Source organism: Crotalus tigris, unplaced genomic scaffold (genome assembly GCF_016545835.1).
Source record: "Crotalus tigris isolate CLP2741 ecotype Arizona unplaced genomic scaffold, ASM1654583v1 scf7180000023830.6690815, whole genome shotgun sequence".
Classification (NCBI taxonomy): domain Eukaryota; kingdom Metazoa; phylum Chordata; class Lepidosauria; order Squamata; family Viperidae; genus Crotalus; species Crotalus tigris.
Genome location: NW_024100214.1, coordinates 1,628,350 through 1,649,024, shown reverse-complemented (window position 1 = coordinate 1,649,024; position 20,675 = coordinate 1,628,350). Strand labels below are relative to the sequence as shown.

Here is a 20,675-nt window from a genome sequence, read left to right as displayed (position 1 = left end):
AAGTCTTAAAGTATTACAGCAACAATGTGTGGCTAGTGACTGGCTAGGGATGTAGTCAGCTACAGGACACCAAGTTAAAGAAGACTGATGTATGTCCCAATGATTCTTCTTGATGAAAAGAGGCTGTGCCATAAATGGGCTAGGAAAAGGTCTTCTGCCTTCATAGTTATTCAGAATTAGTGAATTGTTGTACCATACACAGAAATATTTTTCCAATATCTAAATTATTTTATTTCACAAACATATTCTGCAAGGAGTTTGTAAAACTCCACCTGATCCTAGAGTACTCAGTGAGATTTTCTTAGAAAACTAATATATTATACTATTGACACTTGTATTTTATTCTTTTTTAAAAGCAATAAATATGATGATAGTAGATTGAAAGGGCTCAAATAAAACAAAAGATGTAGAGTTCACATTTTAGGAACCCTTATAGTCAAATTGCTTCAGTTAATACGAAAACATTTAAGCAAAAACAGTGCACTGCATACAGACCAATAGATCAACCAACAAACCTGCCATAGATTTTTCTCTGATAATAATAAATGAAAATTATTGATAATGCCTTCTGCTATGGTTAGACTAGCAGCATCTTCCTACAATTCTTTTATATATTTTAAAATATATGAATTTCTACTTGCTTTCTGATGCACAACTGCAAAATAGATGAAATCTTATATGCTGGCATGCAATTTGGAGACATGATGTGGCTTCTGGGTGTGCCTGCATAATAAATATTTGTTTTCAAAGTTCTGCACAAGAGCTGTGGTTTAATATGACTGTTGGGAAATCGCATGTACATATCTACGGTATTATTCAGTGTCTTTGAAAAAGCATTTTGTTTGCATAGTTCTAGTGGTAACTCCCATTTTACTATTAGCAGGAACAGCTGTTTGGTCTAGAAATGGAGGGCAAGCATCATCATCATCTCCCAATTATGAAGGTCCCTTACATTCTTTGGTATGTTTTTCAATGGCAAACTATTAATTACCTGTTAATATTGTATTGCTGTCTACTTTTTCCTATCTATTTTCCCAATGGAGCACAACACTAATTAGTGCACTCTTTTCCTGATCATTTCTAAATAGGAGATCCACCCATAAAACGCAACAGATTTTTATATACTCTTTTTCATAAATTATATCAGCAATGATTACCTAGTAAAATACCATGGAAATATGGCATGGTGTCTAAGATTAAGTGTGTAAGGTTGGAATCTGTACATGTAAAAAAAACACAGGAAGATAAAACGTAGCTTCTTTAAAAAGCAAAATCAAAGAGTGGCCTAATCAGAGAATGTAAATATTGTATTTTGAAAAAAAAAAGGGTTCCTTTTCCATATGAAAATGGAAGTATGAACAGATGATCTTGCTTAGCCAGGAAGATGACCAAGCCTTAACTGCATATGGAAAAAAGATAGTATAATAAACTTTTCTTAATTCTTATTTCATCAGTTTCAATGCATTACATATATGAGTAATGTAACATTCTCAATATCTTTTAGAACCATAGGGGAGATGATGTACTGCAGTTATGGGGAGGATCATAGCTTATATTAGTTCATCGAACTATATCAGACTACGTAAACTATATTCTGCTACCAAGTGATATTTCCAAAACATCAGTATAAGAGCCAATACTAATGGTAATATTTCTGGCAAGAGATAACCTTGTATTGGTGTTCTTCACTATACATGCCCATCAAAATTGTCAAGACTGCCTTTTAGAGCCTGTGGGCTTAATTAAAAATTCAAGTTCAGTTTGAATGTTGGGTTCCAGAATGAAGTCATGGTAAGAAGAGAGAACACCTACTTCCCTAGGTTAATGATAGTAGCTTAATATTGGCATCTTCCCCATAAGTCTTGTAGTACAAATATAAACAATCAAAGCTTGCCAAGATGAAATGAATAATGCCTTCAATGAGAGCCACTATACAAAGAGTCGCTCAGGTAGTGTCATGAGAAAAGATGCCTTGGATTTGACGTCCTCAAAGAATACATTTCCACAAGTGGCCCCAATGCTATGGGAGAAAATATTTCTGAAGTTAAGGGAAAGTCAGAAGCTTCAGTTGTACAATGGCCCTAATATAGAAGCCACATTTGGAATAAGAAAGGAACATCACCATTTCCATTAAGTGAAAATTAAGTAGTGTTTTTCCACTGAGCATTGCATAATATATTAAATAAGTATGTTGACACTAGTCTTTTTCCCCATGTGGTTTCACTAAGAATGATGTAGCCACTTCAGAAACATTTTTGGGAATTGTATAATGAAGAATTTTGGCAGAATATAACCAGACACATTGCTGTACCTTATATCATCTTAAGTCTCGCCCTTAAAAAAAATAACAATGCCCACCATAATTCTTTGTACTTTAAATAATCAAAAAACTATTGGTGATTTCAAGGGATCACCTTTAAAAAAAACCTATGAGGGTTTGTATCGCAGACAAGGATAGATAACCAGTGTTTCTCAACCTTAGGAATGTTAAGATGGATGGACTTCAATTCCCAGAATTCCCCAGCCAGCAATGTATTAATGTAACTTATTTAAATTGCTCTGATGTTCTAAAACCTGTGCTGTAAATGAATTGTACCCTAAAATACTGTATTTTTCTTATTCTTCCTTTTTAATATTGGAATATATACCTGAATGCAGGCTAGTTTTGATCATAGAATTCCATTTAATAATTTTCACAGCTCCAGTTAAAGTATTGAGAAGTAAATAAGCCTTAGATAAGAAGTTAGCATGCAGAAATAATTTAAGAGGTCATGGCAATTTGATATTTCTGTCGCAAAATAGTTCAGGATCCTGGGGCAACAAATGTGCTATAGATGTTACGTTCATGAGGAGTCAGTGAGCCTGTTTTGCCCATGAAAATGAAAACAGAACATTCATAGTATCCTAGCAGGCTACTTTAGGATGTCAGTTGTTTCATTTACAGTGTTTTGGTGAACAAGCAAAAAATAATCAGATTCAGAAGCAGCCCATCTACAAGCAACTGTCTTCTGCTTCAACTGCCTGACACAGAGCAGTAGCAATGCATTTCTGTGAGTTCTGCTGAAACAGAAAACAGCCTGTTACATTTTCTGATGCTCTCTTATTTTTTTCATGAACTATCAGCAAAGCCGAATAGAAGACCGCTTGGAAAGACTGGATGATGCTATTCATGTTCTCCGGAACCATGCAGTGGGGCCTTCAACTGCCATGCCTGGTAGTCATAGTGACCTCCATAGCTTAATAGGCCCTTCTCATAATGGAGCTATGGGAGGTCTTGGATCAGGATATGGGACAGGCCTTCTTTCAGCCAATAGACATTCACTAATGGTAAGCCATGAAGATTCAACACTACAGATTTATTTTAAGAAAATAATGTTAAATAATGCACGGTTGGGATTTTTAAACTTTTTTTTTAGCTAAGCTTTTAAATCCAGTACAATTTAGAGTTGCAGAAATGAAAGACAGTGTAGTACTTATGACAGAGTAACTACCTTTATTATTTCTATTGCATAAGCAATCATTACTATGAGTATATGTTAAAATGCATCTCTTGATTTTTCTTGTATGGGGGTTTTTTTTTTTTTTTAGTTACGGGATTTATGCTTAGAATATGTTCAGCTCATGTTTTTAAAGAAGCTACTTAGCAAGAAGCTGCTAATCTGTTGCATTAGTCCTTCCTAAAATCTATTTCTGAAATATTTTTAGCTGAAATATATTTGGCTTCTTTCTATTTCTGGCACAAATACAAGATGGGGGAAAATGCAAACGAATATCCTTAGGTATGTTTCTAGAATTAACCTACCAGTCAAAGTTTGCAAATGGGGGAAAGTATGGCATTGGATAGGAGCTTAGTCTCCCTATCCAGGCAAGAAGAGAAGGGGGGGAAAGTAGGAATCAGCCTTCCCAGGCAGCCTAGACAGGAAGCACCAGAAGAGGAGCTAAGTCTCATCTATTATAAGGCTGCATTTACAGAAACTCGTATGTCTGAAACTATAAATCTCCCACCCTCTCTTTTACAGCCTGAGAAAATAGGAAAAAAAAATTATGCCCTTTATGCAACCTCAGGCTAGCCCTTCTTTTATCTGATTGTTCCCTAGGCAGCATCTCTTCCTCCCTCCTCCCAAAGTCATTCCACACACCATTACAATATGTCATTGACTAGGAGTGTGAGAGGGAGACTTCCTATCTTGTTGACTGCAAAAGTGTTATAGTGATTAAGGTGTTGGATTAGAACTTCTGAAATTCAAAGTCAAGTCTGTACCCAGCCATGGAAGCTCAGTGGGTGACTTTGGGCTCATTGCTCTTTCTTCGCCTAATCTACCCCAAGGGCGGTGGGGAAACGTTGGAGGAGAGGAAGTTATGTTTGCTGCTGTGAGTTCCTGGGGAGCAACTGCCTTTTAACACATACATTTTCTGCACTTTGGAAACATGAATCTCAACCACACATATACCCCCGTGAACACTGGTTCTCTGCACCAAACCGAAACAGATTTTGTTCCTAAGGTCTAAATTAGAGATACTCTAGTCTGCAGGACTGAAATCTTGGTCTTCCTTACACTTGGTGATGATCCCGTTGCTTTTCATTCATGTTTTGTTCTTTTTTCTCAAGCAATTTCACTGATCACATTTGCCATGTATCCAAAGTATGTCTGAGCATTTAAACCTGATTCCAGTTATATAGGAGCTACTCATAGAAAGCAGTTTCCATGTGGTTTGGGATAATATCTACAAACATTACGATGTATTAGTACAGAACAGAATGCTTAAGAAACCTAAATTCTCCCTTATCCATTCTTGAGAACTTCACTTAATCTCCTAATGACATCTTAATTTCTTTATTTAGAATAATTGGATTGAGATGGCAGAGTACAAAACTGACATGTGTATCTATTGTTTGAGTTGGAATAGCAGGCTATATAATATTAATTATTTATTTTACCTTTTCACTTTTTGAACTAGCATACTATATTTGAATTCAGCTAACATGCATTATTGATAACACTTTTAAGAGTCAGACAGAATAGATAATATTAAAAAATAGATATAATCCGTGTATCTGTAGTATACGTATCAGGTTCCTCTTCAACATTGCTACTTTGGGTGATGGAAATAACCTGTCTAAATTATTTGGATGATAAATACTTGGCAAATTTCAGACGAAAACGTATTCTGATAATTCTAATTTGATTGAGAAATTCCATGTTATACATGTTTTTATATGTCTAAAGAAAGTGAATAATAACAAAATTCTCATAGTGATCTAGTTTTCTGACATGATCTTCATAAGATCTTTCTAGAGTGGGATGATATTATTGTTGTTACTAATTATTGGGGATCTGAAGATAACGGATTTTGGCTTATTTAAAAACAATCCAAAGAGTTTATTACTGAGCAGTTACTAGAACTAGGTTAAAACTAAGGCTTATAATCACAATGTAAATAATAAGGAAGGATATATTAAGATCCATATTTTCTTTAAGTAACCTCTGTTTGGATACTTAATGAAATAAAAGGAAAGGTACTTTATGCAATAAAATAAATGTTTTTTTATTTTATTTTGTGGTCTATTGGTCATGTTGACTAAGAATTCTGGAAATTTAAAGATCTAACACATTTAGAAATAAGAAATAAAGGGAGGTTTCTGTATAAGTGTCACTCTAATATTTCTCTCACCAAAATGCTGAATATAATCATTTGATTAATTTATTTATGATACTGATATGAAACCAACAATTAGATATCAATCAAAAACTATCGTGCTTGAATGGTCATTCTCAACAACTCAGATAGGTTTGCTATGAATATCTGCTGGTGCAATTTTGTGTATTTACAGGAGATTTTTCTCTATCAAACTGATATTCCCCCTCCCCAATATCACTGACCCTGATTGTGGTTGGTTGAAAAAAGTGACTTATGACTGTTTTTCATACTTACAATTGTTGCAGTATCTCTACGGTCTTGTGATCAAAATTTGGATGCTTGGCAGTTGGCATGTATTTATGACAGTTGCGGTATCCCAGAGTCATGTGATCATTTTTGTGACCTTCTGACAAGCAAAGTCAATGGGACAGCCAGATTCACTTAACAACTCTCTTACTAACTTAATAGCAGTGATTCACTTAACAATTGTGGTCAGGTCATAAAATGGGGCAAAAACTCACTTAACAATTGCTTTGCTTAGCAATAGAAATTTTGGGCTTAATTGTGGTTATACATCAAGGACTACCTATATAACCATTGCACAGGTTCCCCATTGGCTCCCAAAGTTGCTGCAAGAACCACATACATAAGACTTTCCTAAAAACTAACAGGCGGAGAGGGACATGATGTTCCAGAGAATGGGAGCCACTGTAGAAAAGCCACATAGTCTGGATCTTGTTAGATGGAACTCATTAGCAGATGGACCCAGAATATACTTCTTACGCTGGACCTGATGAGATAGATAGATGTGATCGGGTAGATTTAGCATGAAGATTAAAACAGAATTGACAAATTTCATTATATCTAAATTGAAAGGAATTTATCTATGCAGAATTCAACTGGACAAGTTGTAAAAATAATTACTGGGTATTTATAATTTGGAACTGTAGAAACAAAAACTTTTATTTGGTAGAAGAAAAACAAAAATGGCAAGTAACAAGGTCTATAGCAGTGGTTCTCAACCTTTTTATACGGCGACCCCTGGTCACACAGATGCGCCACGCATGCACGGGACTGCCCCCATGCGCGGCGTGTATGCGCTGCGCCCCCATGCGCGGCGTGCATGCGTGGCGGCGCCCCCTGAGGGGGAAAATGGCGGATCGCGTTGTTTGGCGACCCCCGTAAAATGGTTGTTCAACCCCAAATGGGGTCGCGACCCATAGGTTGAGAACCACTGGTCTATAGGATCACTAAGTGCTCTATTAAGGAAATAATAATCTATAAAGAGAAATGGTAGAATCCCCCCAAAAACTCAGGATGAATTATATTGATATGCTTCGTAATGGCACCTGTCTGAAATTGTATTTAATGATTCACAATCATTACAGATTTCTAGAATATATGTTTTTAACCTAAATTTGGCCATTTTTAGTCCATTTTAGCTGTTTTTGCATATTAAAGATTCTGTCTTGCTGATCATTCCAGTCAATTATCTGATTCGTGGGGCATTTTGTGGGTAGCTTGTTGGATTCATTTCCCTTTTTTGTTTTTCTGAGATAAATAACAAATCTCTTATAAGCAGCATTGTAGAAATCTACGGCTCTGAGAGAATATAAAACATGTAATAGAGCAGTTTGCATTCTTATTGTTATCTAAATCTCTCTTTAGTTACAGACAGTTTGCACCTGTTCAGTTTCACTGGATATGTAGGCTAGGGAATTCTGAACAAGTATGATCAAAAATAAGAAAGAATGCTGAAGACCTTGCAAAAGAGACCCATTTGATGTAACGTTCTGGCCAGAAATTGTTATCCTGATATATAGCAATGGAATACCCTCTATGCATTTAGTCAGCTAAGGCAGGGATCCCCAACCCGCAGGGTGCAGAAATGGCGGGCAAGTGCACATGCACATCTCCACTTGCGTGAGCAGTGGGTACATGTGCACACTTCATTTGTGTGAGCGGCGGATGCATGTGCCCGCCACTTGCGCAAATGGAGCTGCGCACATGTGCCCATGAAAAACAATCCCCTCTCCTCCCCTCGCCGGAAGGTTGGGGAGCTCTTGGGTTAAGAGAAAGGCTGGAAACATCAGGAAACTATACTTGGAAACAACTGGATAAGTAAATAATGCACTGATCCTTCTGTGCTTATTATTCCAACCTGAGCTTAGTTTTCATGGTCCAAATGCGCCACATGTTGTCCAGGTGTAAGAGTTCCAAGTCAGGTTTGGTGATGTATTCCATCTCCTAAATCATATTAGGACAGGAGTGTCAAACTCAGTTTCACATCAGTATTGTGGTTGCCCTGGGGAGGGCGGGTGGGTGTGGCCAGAGTAGGTGCAGCCTACTGGATGGGTGTGGATGGGATGGGTGTGGCCTACTGGGTGGGTGTGGCCAGTTCTATATCATTCGCGTCAAGGGTGCCTATGGGGACCTGGATAGGAGTGGGACAGATCTGAGGGTCTCTGGCAGAAGGGGGTGGGACCAGGGCAAGTGCCAAGGCATGGTCCACCAGGGCAAGTGCCAAGATGGCCACCACAAAATTGTACATTGTCTTCCGGCTGGCCTGGGCCAGGGCCAAGGCAGTGGGGGCTGTTCCCTCACTGTTTCCAGGATGGCTTCGGGGGCCACATGAAACCACTTCGCGGGCCGCATCCGACCCCCAGGCCTTGTGTTTGACATGTCTGTATTAGGATGAAAAACATGGAATATGGGGTACTTATTAACTTTGTTACATAGCTTTGTTATTAAAAATGAGAAGAAAGGACCATTTCCATAAAGGAACTCTGCAGAGATCACATCTGAAAATTAACCATTACCTCACCCCCCCAGCAAGCCATTATTAAAAGATAAACGTAGAACGTTGATGCTTATGAACAACACAAAAGCATTCTGAATATTGATTGCTTCTAGTTCACCATTCAGAAAGGTATCCATTTTATCTCTCCCTGCCAAGAATCGGACCATGCATTGAATCATCTATTGTATACAGACTCTGCTCCTTTGTAGCATGGGCTGACTGTTCTCTGATGTTTGGATTGTAATGTATGCTACCTTTGCTGTCAGAGATGTATTCAGTGCTTTGGGATATATAGAACTTGAAGCAATGGGGAAATTCTGCCACATATACCATATCATATTCAAATACTGCCTTTAATGTATAAATCTGGCTCTATTAAAAGCCAGATATGCGACTTGCAACTATTCCTGTATATCTGCTCTCAATCAAGAGAGAAAAGGAGGGGGTTCCCCCCTCTTCCTCCCTCCCTTTGTTTTTTTTTTTCCCTTTGCTTTGCATATGTTAAACTGATGCAACATGCACCCAGGGCATCACTTCAGAGAGAGTTGTTCCATAAATATATACTTCCCTCTTATGTACTTATATGCCAGATGTAGCTGAAGAAAGATTGGGGGCAGGGAAGGGAACCCTAGAAAAGTCTGCTGTGGATATATATATAGCATTTATGAAAATATCTGACCAATGAGTTTGACTTCCTCCAAAAACAGAATCGTTATTTGAAACTTATTTGTAGCTTTGATTTGCTTTGGTTATTGAATGTTGGTTACACCGCAAATAAAGCATGAAGCTCTGCTTATGTAAAATTCATAAAATAATAAAGGAGCCTAAAACAAATGAACACTTGACATGGGAACATCAGAACCAAAATGTTGGAAATCCTCCCACCCCACCCCCCCAAAAATCCATCACGAAAACTGCTTTGCAGAGAAAAAATGAGGTTCTCGGTCATTCACCAGCAAAGTTCTTCCCTGTCTGAAACTGTAACTTGTGAGAAAGCATCAGGGCTGCTGCTATTTTTTTCTTTATGGAAAACTGGTCTGAATTTTGAAGTAAAAACACGGGAACAAAGGAAATAGTTTTTGAGTAGAGTCAGTCTTAAGTTAGCCTTTGACCATTTGATACATTCCATGCTGAAAAGGAAGTTAAATGGGGGGGAAAAATCAAGCAGGACACTGGTAATGTTTTCCACATTTGAATTTTAATACATAAAACAGGCAATAAAACGTTGGCCAGCTGCAGTAAATAAAGTAGCAGTGGGAGGTATGGACCGGAAGCTTGTTCAGAACAGCCTGGCTGAGTTTCTTTGCCCACTATACACCTTCCTCCTTTGTCCGCTATGGACCTCTTGGTTATGGGAGGAGAAATGTATCAAAAGTAACTTGATGTTTCTTTTTGCCTAGATTATAATTTTACAGAAAGGTGTGGGGTTTTTTTGTCAAATAACCAACACAAGCCCAACAAAACCAATACGCTGTACTTTATTATTGAATAACAATGACAACAACAGGAAGAAAAATATATTAAAGATAATAAAAAAATGATGTCTCTGATTTAACCTCCCAAAACCGTATCTAGTGAGAATAAAAAAACAAATATTTGTAAAGGTTTTTCCCCTTTTTGTCTATCACACCCAACCCCACTGACTTACATATCTTCTCTTTCAAATTAGAAACCTTGAATGGCCAAAAGGGACTTTTCACGTCAGCGAGTCTGGTCCTCTACTTGGTATGCTTTTCCACCATCAATCCCTGATAGATAACATAAACTCATTTGCAGGTAAATTGTCCCCATCCCTGCCCCCTTAATATTTCTTACCGTCAGGAAATTCCTTCATATCTACTTTATTTTAATTTAATCTGTTAGTCTTTGTCCCGGTCTTACTTTTAAAAAAGGATAAGACCTATCCTTCTTGCACATGACAATGTTTTTAGATCAGTGTTTCTCAACCTTGACAATTTTAAGGCATGTGGACTTCAACTCCCAGAATTCCACAGCCAGCATTGCTGGCTGTGGAATTCTGGGAGTTGAAGTCCACATGCCTTAAAATTGTCAAGGTTGAGAAACACTGTTCTAGACTTTTATAGACTTTTGTCATATTTCCCTCAATTCTCTATCTAGCTCCTTTAGGTATTTAGGACTTCCTCTCTTCCTAATTGATCAGTCCTTATAAGCCTCTTCAGAACAATGATGATTTTTATTTTTTAAAAAAAATTCAAAATGCCCCTATCTCACCACAGTATCATAATCCACAGTTTACAATATTTGGTAGCTCCCCCAAAGAAGCCTATTTTCCTGGGTACAGAGTCAGAAAGGAAGGTTGCGCAATCCTGGGTTTCATATTTAATTTTCAATCATTTTGTTCCCAACTTTAACCCAATTCTGAGTATTGGTAACATTTTTAATCCCCCTCTTCTGTTCTTCTGTCTGATTACATTGAATCTACTCTTTATACAAGCTGTTTGGGAAAGCAAGGTTATTTATTTATTTGCTGATCCAATGGTAAAATTATGTTTTCTATATTGACAGTCACATTTTCATAATATTTTATTCAAGTAAAAGGAGATCTCTCTTTTTTTCTCCAGAAGATAATTTCCATCTCATCTTTCCTTCTTTTTTCTTTTCCATTTCTTCGGGCAGAGAGGAAGATGAGTAAGTGGATGAGAGGAGCTACTTACCTTTTATCTTAATACACTAAGAATAAATGATAGTATAGTACTGCCGTTCTAAGCCAAGCGTTCTTTAACCTCTGAAATAGAATCATTTCTGGGATTTTGGTGAGAGTATTAAATTTATTTATTTATTTATTTATTTATGAGACTTATATACCACTTTAAGTGCAAGCACTCTCTAAGCGGTGTACACCAGTAAGCAATGTATGTATGTGTATATGTATATGTATATGTATATGTATATGTATATGTGTGTGTGTATATATATATATATATATATATATATATATATATATATATATATATATATATATATATATATTTATATTTACATTGCCCCCAACAATCTGGGTCCTCATTTTACCTACCTAAATTTACCTAAATTATGGCTTATTCTTGTTCACAGCCTTAAACCCATATTTATTTGCACTGCCATTCTAAAAGATTGCAGGATTAATTACTAGCCACAGGCTCATTCCTGTAACAGTCCTTGTTCCAATGACAATCTTCTCTAAAAGAAAGCAGTTAACTAGTTCCCAGAAACATCTAGTTTATAGCTGGTGAGCTTCCAGGACTGTGACTTTAATCTTTTTTTTTTTCCACACCAAACAAAAAATGGAATAGGGTAATTCTGATAGCTTTTTTCCTATTATTCAGAGACCATCTCTGAGTAGCCAGGACCATAAATGATCGCCTTGCTCTTCTTTTACCTGAATCAGTATACCAGCTGTCCAATCTCTACTCACTAATTGCACTGCCATTCAGTCACGAAGTAACTCTGATGTGTGCCATGCATGCAACCCATTGTGCATGCTTTTGGCCATAGAGGTGAAGATGCCTGGTTGCATAGTGTCATTGAAATAACAACTGTAGAAAGTTCATTATAATTGACACTACAGAACCTGAAACAGATCACTGAAAATTGCAATATTGGCAGGAGAACTCAGAACTCGATTATTTAAGATCGCATTGCATGTTTACTACAGTCTTCTTTAGGGTTGTTGAAGAAGTTTGTTTGGTATGATCCACTCCAGCAACCCCAGCTTGATCAGGGATGGTGGGGAAAGCAAGGTGGGGCAAGTGCATCATAATGTTTTTGCACAAATGGTATAAGTTACATATTATATATCACTCACCTGATAATATGACTGACACAAACTACATAATTTATGTCATCTGCATAATGATGTACATGATACCACCATGGCTTCTACTGAAAAGTATGCCTGGAGAAACCTATGCTGAGAAGAGCTAGTCTTGAAAATATGAAATATGAAAATATTTTACCTGGCACCTAAAAACCATGGAAATACAGTATATAGTAAGGTACTGAAGCATCTTCACAAAAGGTTCATTTTTTGGCTGCTGTCCACCTAATTCAGAAGTTGAGGGGGCACCAAGTATAATTTTTGAAGAAGAGTCTGATAATTTGACATTTATAGGGGCAAATAGCATTTCAGAGAACTGAAGACTATAACAGCCTCCCTTCAAAGCCCTTCCAGAGTATCAAATTGCAATTTTGAGTATGACAGAAAAGGAAATTTAGGGAATACATCAGGAGTCATTTTAGTAGAGTTCTCAGATCTAAATTGTCCCCTCATTTGCAACTTCCCCCATCCCAAAATTGGTCCAGAGCAATGAAAAATGGTTCGTAAAACTTTATGGAGAATGTAAAATCAGCAAAAGTCATTTCTTATTTCATTTTAACAGCCATTCTAGGATGCTGTGAATAGAATTTATTCTGTTTATGGAACAACATCCTTAAATCTAACCTGCTTTTAAGTTAGTATTTAAGCTGCTATTAGTGTTATTGCTTCTTCAGCAGGATAACATATAGAAAAACTGGTTGTAGACATGTTTTATTTAAACATTAATTTATAATTCACCCTTAGGAAGTATTGTAGCGGTTGGAGTACAGGTTGGCACATGTATCCAAATCAAAAGAAGAAACCAATTTAAAATTATTTTAAAGGCTGTATCTTCACTAAATTAATATAAGACTCTCTTTATATGTTCTATTTACTATTATCATAACAATGCAAGTATGCTGCCTTTTTATTTAAAAAAAAGCCTTTCACAAAAGGCAAAGCATCTTATTACAATGAGCATTTTAAAAGCAACTGCAGCAAATCATTTTATATGTTTGAGGATTACCAGTTTAGTTAGTATTACTAATTCTGTGTAATTATATCATACACTTAAGATCTTTAAAAAAAAAAGGCTTGTGTTGTTGATTGAGGGAAAAGGGTAATCCAGTCATTATTTTTAAAGACACTTAAAATTCTCATATAAAGATTTCATTGATTTCAAACAACCTAATTAGACGCATTGTTAAAATACTAGTGTTTCATTTCCAAGTTTTAATTTCACATTAGCCCATGATCCATGTTTTTCTACCTACAGATGGATCTGTTGTACAGCTGGGTGTGTGAAAGTTATTGGAGAATGGATGCCTGTGAGTTAACATTTCTCCAGCACTGTCCTGATGCCTGTTTCCCCTGTAGAATAGATGAGAAACAGCTGGCTTTTGTTTAAAAAGCCATTTTGATAAAATGTCTGAATAACAAGGTGTAGAGGTGAGGTCACCATTCAACAGGTGCTTAAAAAACAAGTGGGGAATAAAGGAAGAGACATGAGCTGAGATGCGAGAATAATCTGACCAGCTACATAATTTCATGGTTTATTTTTACTCAGTGATTTTTATCAATAGGTTATTGCTCTTAGCTGAATGCTAATATCCTTAACCTTCTTGCTTTTCAGATCTTGAACCTCTCCTGATTCCACCAGTATATCAAATGAATAATTATCCCTATAGGCAGAACAGTACTGCTCTTATTGTACTGACAGCAGAAAAGCTATGTTTCCTATGATAGCTTTCCTCACTTTTTCAAACACAACAGTTGTTGCAACCTGTGTGCTATCCGAAGCATGCCAGAATAACTCATTAATATGTTCTTGGAACACAGGAAATGAACAGTAACGGTAGACTGAGAGAGCATCTTTCATAAAATAGCATCCCAAAAGACAAAGCTCTCCTCTAATGTATTTAAACATTACAAAACTGTCCATTTGCTGTATAAACGCAGAGGAAATGCATTTCCTCCCATGGGTTATTATTAACATCTGTTTGTCCAGTAGGGACTCCAGTTTAGCATTGTTATTTTATTTTATTTTATTTGCATTTCCAGAAGAAAATTGGTTAGGGAAGTTGGCTCTTGCCATTGAGTTGATTTGCAGTGCCAAATAAAACATCCTTTTATTTGGAGTTCATGGGTCTGTGTTGAGCAATAATAATAATAATAATAAAAGATTGCCCGAGGCCACCCACCCACCCACCCTTGTCTTAAAAACAAAATAGAAAGAGCATGGAGAAATATATGGAGCAATGCCATGCTGTTTTCTCTTAAGAGCATGCAAGAATACAAGAATCGCTTCCCATCCACCTACCCACCCCCCATTTATAGTTGGTCTCTGCCTAGATTTAAGACGTGGCATTCTTCCTCGCTCTCTTTTACAGACTAAACCTCTGCTCTGCCAGTTTTGAGTTAGGTCTAAATAGATTTTGCATATGACCACTACTCACAGAAGTATTTTCATAAGCTTTTAGAAAGCTGTTTATAACCCTGTGGTACTTTTCTGTATTAAAAGAAAACTGTTAAACTTTTCTCTTTTTTCTTGATTTAATGCTGCTCAGACTGACTCACACACTCTCCCCCCCCCTCCCTTGTTACAATGAAGTCCTTTCTTTTGCTTTTGATCTTATTTATAGCTTAGCCACCAGTCATATGGAAACTATTACTGTATAGTATGGAGATGAAAGACTTTCAGTTTGGTTAAATAAGAGTGAATAATTTGAACCAACAATATGCACGCAGAGTGTGAGAACCTGACTTTGGTGAGGTGTCCTTCGTTATTCTCTTATTACAAACTGGATGTTTATAAGGCCTTTAGATAAAATGGGCTTTCTACCCAGCTTACATATTTGGGCAATCTTGGAATCTTGTAATATACTTCAATGTTCTCTTGCCTTTTTTTTTTTCCTGGTTTTTCCTTGTTCGTTGTTATGTCCACTTGGATTTCATTTTACATTGTTGTTAAGACACGGGTCCCCAACCCCCCGTTTGTGAACTGGTACTGAGCTGCGGCATGCCAGCAACTGGGCCACACAAGCAAGCAAAGCCCCATGCGTGGGATACAGGCAGCACACAAAACCACGCACTCTCCTGTCCGCAGAAAAACCTTTCTCCACGGAACCAGTCCCTGGTGCCCAAAAGGTTGGGGACCTCTGTGTTAAGAGACTACCTTGTGCATAGGAATCTTCCATATTTTTTTCTGCTTAGGGTATTCTCCAAAATGTGAAAAATTGCTTTTCAAATATGTTATCAAAATATCTTCCAGATCCTTAGAAATCCTATCCATATCCCACGCCAGTCATACACGTACAGTATATGCCTAGATACAGAGGTTGCCTGGCACATGTAAACCTGATTGTGACAAATTATAATCACCTTTCTGTGCAAGAGTTTACAGTTTTCCTTCAGCAGACCTAATTTTGGCAACCACTATGGAGATTGCCATGTTTCTAGCAGAAGCTATGGTTTGCAGATGATGATGATAATAATAATAATAATAATAATAATAATAATAATAATAATAATAATAATAATGGTGATGATGTTGGAAGGTACCTTGGAGGTCATCTAGTTCAACCCCCTGCTCAGGCAGGAAACCTATACCATTTCAGACAAATGGCTGTCCAGTCTCTTCTTAAAAACTTCCAGTATTGGAGCAATCACAGCTTCTGGAAGCAGGTTGTTCTACTGTTTAATTGTTCCCACTGTCAGGAAATTTCTCCCTAGTTCTAAAGTTGGTACCCTCTTTTCAATATTAATTGTTTCAAATTTCTGTACTTTAGATTTTGAATCGGTTTTGCATTGGTTTGGGATGGCAAATAAGATTGAGACTAAGCAAACTTCTTTTTATATAAATTAGTCACATCTTTTGTAGCATGTTTTACAGTGCAGCTTATATCAGAAATCCACTACCTACATACTGGTTGACATCATCTTCTTTGATTGATAGTAGCATAATTGCAATTTTTCCCCCATGCATTCTGAATGTGGAAATTGGGAGAAAACCAACAGAAAAAGCCTACTTCAGCAGTTTTGGCAGAAAATGCACATTTTGCTAGTTATCATTGAAAGTCCAATAATAACTTTTTTTTTTGTTGGACCTAGAGATTTTTTTTCTCCTCCTCTGAACCCCCCCCCCCATCCCAAAGTTCTGCTTTGGTTTTCAGCCGTGGTGGCTTTCAGACAAAAGAGCCTGTGACATCAGTGGTTTAGAGAGAGATTTGAGCATTTCTCTCCATGGAATCTTTGGGTTTTTTAAAAAAAAATGATTGGAAAATGTCCCTCAATAAACAATCCGTGAAGGTTTGCTCACAAACACACATATCTGCCTAACCAGCAAGGTGACGTGCTTCCCATTGTTTACTCATGTATTTTTCATTCAGAATCTTTTAAGACTTTTTTGTGATTTTTGTCTTGAAAAACCTTGAAAATCACTCAGATTGCCTATATTATGTTGGAACAAGAGGGCAACGAACAAGGTTCTGTTTTGAAAAACAAATATAGTAAAAAAAAATTAATTGTATATTCCTGTGTAATACAAACATGCTTGGAAAGATGCTAAACTTAGCTGTTCCTTAAAAATATTTTACTGTTTAGTTTTTCTCTCCTGTTTCCTCTCCTTGTATCTCTTTCTGTTTTCTCTTACCCTCCTTGAATACGTCAGAGAGACTGAAACTTAAAATAAACATTGACAGCCAATTGATTAAAACGGCTAGAGATCCATTCTGAATTCTATATTTCTATAATTCCAATCAGAAGTAAGTAAGTCATATGGTAGGTTGATGTTATAGCCTCGAGTTGCAAAACTATGGGTGGTTATTTTGAATTAAACCCTATTAAACTTAATGGAGCTTAATGTCTATGGAGATTCTCAATCATCCAGATCATGATTGTTCCAAAGGTGCTTTTTCAAAAGGCAATTGGACTTTATCACAGTCCTTTTGGCAGTTCCAAGAATGTTCCATATCCATTTGCACTATTCAGATGACCCTGAGGGCACAGATAAACCTCCAAGTGGCCTCAACAACTCTCAGAAAGAGTGCTAATGACCAGATGACTGCAAGGAATATAAATCCTTCCATCATCCATCATTCAGTCAGAACTGAAGAAGCTTCTTGGATGAGAAGTGAAATACCTTCTAGGAAAAGCAAAGTCCAGTTGCCTTTTGAAAAAGCATCCTTGGGGCTTAATGGAGCTTATTAGACATATATAGAATTGAATGTAGATTCCCAGGCTGTGAGTTGTATAATTGTGTTGTGCGCTCAGTAACTGAATGTTGCCATATTTTCTTTTTGTTGAGAATGCCAAATTCCAAAGATACACCCATTTTCTCCCACTTGCTTTCTTCAGAGAACTGGTTTTAATTCTCAAATTACATTGCAAAAATAAGAATACTTTTGAAGTTCTCTTAGAAAGAAAGAGTTAACTTTAAGCAACAGCAGAATACACTTCTCATAACTTCATAAGAAACCTTCCATTGTTTTAATTTTTTACAGCTTTTATCTGCTGCCCACAATTCACAAACTTCAGAGTGCCCATCTGGGTGTAATAAAAGTTAACATTTGGACAAGTATTTCCTACCACTTTTAAAGATGTACTTTTAGAACTAAATATTTTTTTCCACTTTAGAGAAAATAAGTTTCTTTGTTTTGATATTACAGATATCAGGCAGAGTCACTGTAACTGAAATCTAGCCCTTTGAGATTGTCAGGTATAACTGACATTTCATGAGTTTACAATTCAAAGACACCTAAATGGTTTTCTGTGTCAGTGGTTGTATAATTAAACGGAGAATGCATCAACTTTTCTTTCTCTGTTTACTGGGGCAAAATGATCTCATGTATCAAATATGTATACTAATAATTAATGTGAATAAGCTTCTTGTGCTTGCTTGTACAGATGTAGTCTACTGCCAGAGTAGAAAACTACATTCAAGAAGATAACCAAGCCAAGAAAGTTATCCAAGCCAAATAAGATGTAGAAAATAATCTAATTCTTTGTTTAAGTACTTGTGATTCATCTGAACTTAGCAGGTTCTTGATGGCTCTGAAATTCAATTACCAATGCCCTTCCTTCTACTTTGAGTTTGGGACTCTCTAGATTACAAAGACAGAAGAGAGATGGAGAATAGGACAGATGTTTGTCTGAATGGTTCTGCTTTATATACTAAATCATTGAGTGCAGCTGCTACACCTTTTGTGCCAGTGTTACACCAGTGGTAAAGAAAATATGGGGAGTGGAATGGAATAGAATAGAATAGAATAGAATAGAATAGAATAGAATAGAATAGAATAGAATAGAATAGAATAGAATAGAATAGAATAGAATAGAATAGAATATTCTTTATTGTGGATGTAGTATACTTAGATTTCAGTAAGGCATTTAATAAAAGTATACCACAACCTACTTGGTAAGCTAGAAAAAGGTGGAATAGACAACATCACTACCAGATGGATCTATAGCTGGCTGGCAAACCATACTCAACAAGTAGTCTTCATCCACATGGAGAGAAGTAAGCAGTGGGGTACGACAAGGTTCCATCTTAGGCCCAGTACTCTTCATCATCTTCAGTGACTTAAATGAGGGAATTGAAGGGGAACTCATCAAATTTGCAGATGACACCAAACTGACAAGAGTAGCCAACATCCCAGAAGACAAACTCAGGATCCAAAACGATCTTGATAAACTTGAACAATGGGCCCTATCCAACAAAATGAGTTTCAATGTGAAGAAAAGCAAAGTTTTACATTTAGGCAGGAAAAATCAGAAGTACAAGTACAGGCAAGACCTGGTTTAAAAACAGTAACTGTGAAAAGGACCTTGGAGTCCTAGTGGACGATCACTTGACTATGAGCTGCAGGACTTGGGTTTGACTAGTCTAAAGAAAAGAAGAAATAGGGGAGACATGTTAGCAGTATTCCAGTATTTGAGGGCTGCCACCAAGAAGAGGGGGTCACGTTATTCACCAAAGCACCAGAGGCCAGGACAAGAAACAGTGGTTGGAAACTGATCAAAGAGAGAAGCAACCTGGAATTAAGGAGAAACTTCCTGACAGTGAGGACAATTAACCAGTGGAACAGCTTGCCTCCAGAAATCGTGGACACTTCATCACTGGAGATTTTAAAGAAGAGGCTAGACAGTCACTTGTCTGAGATGGTATAGGTCCTCCTGCTTGAGCAGGGGACTGGACTAGAAGACCTCCAAGGTCCCTCCAGCTCTATTCTATTATTATTGGCCAAGTGTGATTGGACACACAAGGAATTGTCTCCGGTGCATAAGCTCTCAGTGTACATAAAAGCAACAAATGAAATTCTAGAGGCAATCACAAGCCAATCCTGCCTTGAAGTATTTTTACTGATCATTTTTCAAAGCATGCATAACCCTAATACCCAAACCATTGAGAGATGCTGAAGCAGGACTGCTTCTTCTCCCATTCAATTACTTAACATTCAGTAGCAATAACTTTAAATCAGAAACTGTCATCTAGGTTTTCAGATTCCATAAACCAAAGGATCCCACAGGCAAAGTGGCCATCATCTTCATTCATAACCAAAGTGTTTTTTCTAAAGGTGTAGCTTCTTTAGTGATGAAAGTGCCTGATGGTAATATCCTTATGCCAAGTTCTAAAGTGTTGATATAGGCTAGTTATTATCTAGCCAGACATTACTAGGGAAAAAAAGATCACTCTTCTGAGAACAAACCATTTCTGCTTTACATAGCATCCCTGTGCTTTCAGGTTTGCATGTAGTGCATCTTTCTAGAATTGGAAAGATTCTTTCTCTTAGTCATGTTCATCTACACCTAAACACCTGAAGGCCCTTGGGTAGCATCTTTTTTACTCAGCAATTTTCAGTGTTGCACAGAACAACAGAACAACATCTGGAATCTTCATGTTTTCAGCTGAACTTTTTTTCCATCAGAATATTTTATTTTTTGGTGCTTTGAAAGCAAAAGAGAGGCTACATATCATATTGCTAGTTTCGGGCTTCATAGTACCTTCCTTAAGTCATGCATTAAAAGTTGGCAAAGAGAAATATATTTACATTGTGTTGTTGTTGTTGTTAGTTGCAAAGTCGTGTCCGACCCATCGCAACCCCGTGGACAACGTTCCTCCAGGCCTTCCTGTCCTCTACCATCTTCTGGAGTCCATTTAAGCTTACGCCTACTGCTTCAGTGATTCCATCCAGCCACCTCATTCTGGGTCGTCCCCTTCTTCTATTGCCCTCAATCTTTCCCAGCATTAGGCTCTTCTCCAGTGAGTCCTTCCTTCTCATTAGGTGGCCAAAGTACTTGAGTTTCAACTTCAGGATCTGGCCTTCTAAAGAGCAGTCAGGGTTGATTTCCTCTAGGACTGATCGGTTTGATCGCCTTGCAGTCCAGGGGACTCACAGGACTCTTCTCCAGCACCATATTCAAAGGCCTCAATTCTTTTGC

At 37.2% G+C, this 20,675-nt stretch overlaps 1 protein-coding gene across 17 annotated transcripts in view; it reads left to right on the top strand.

Moving 5' to 3' along the window:
* Positions 1-20,675, top strand: part of TCF4 (transcription factor 4) — a 393,712-nt gene that overhangs the window by 352,336 nt on the left and 20,701 nt on the right. For 13 of the 17 annotated variants that reach the window (XM_039322003.1, XM_039322006.1, XM_039322002.1 and 10 more), the window contains 2 exons: positions 881-960; positions 3,124-3,327. In XM_039322003.1, the coding sequence (XP_039177937.1) occupies positions 881-960; positions 3,124-3,327 (284 nt within the window). The remainder of the gene's footprint in view (positions 1-880; positions 961-3,123; positions 3,328-20,675) is intronic. The other 4 variants (XM_039321999.1, XM_039322001.1, XM_039322013.1 and 1 more) reach the window with 1 other exon arrangement.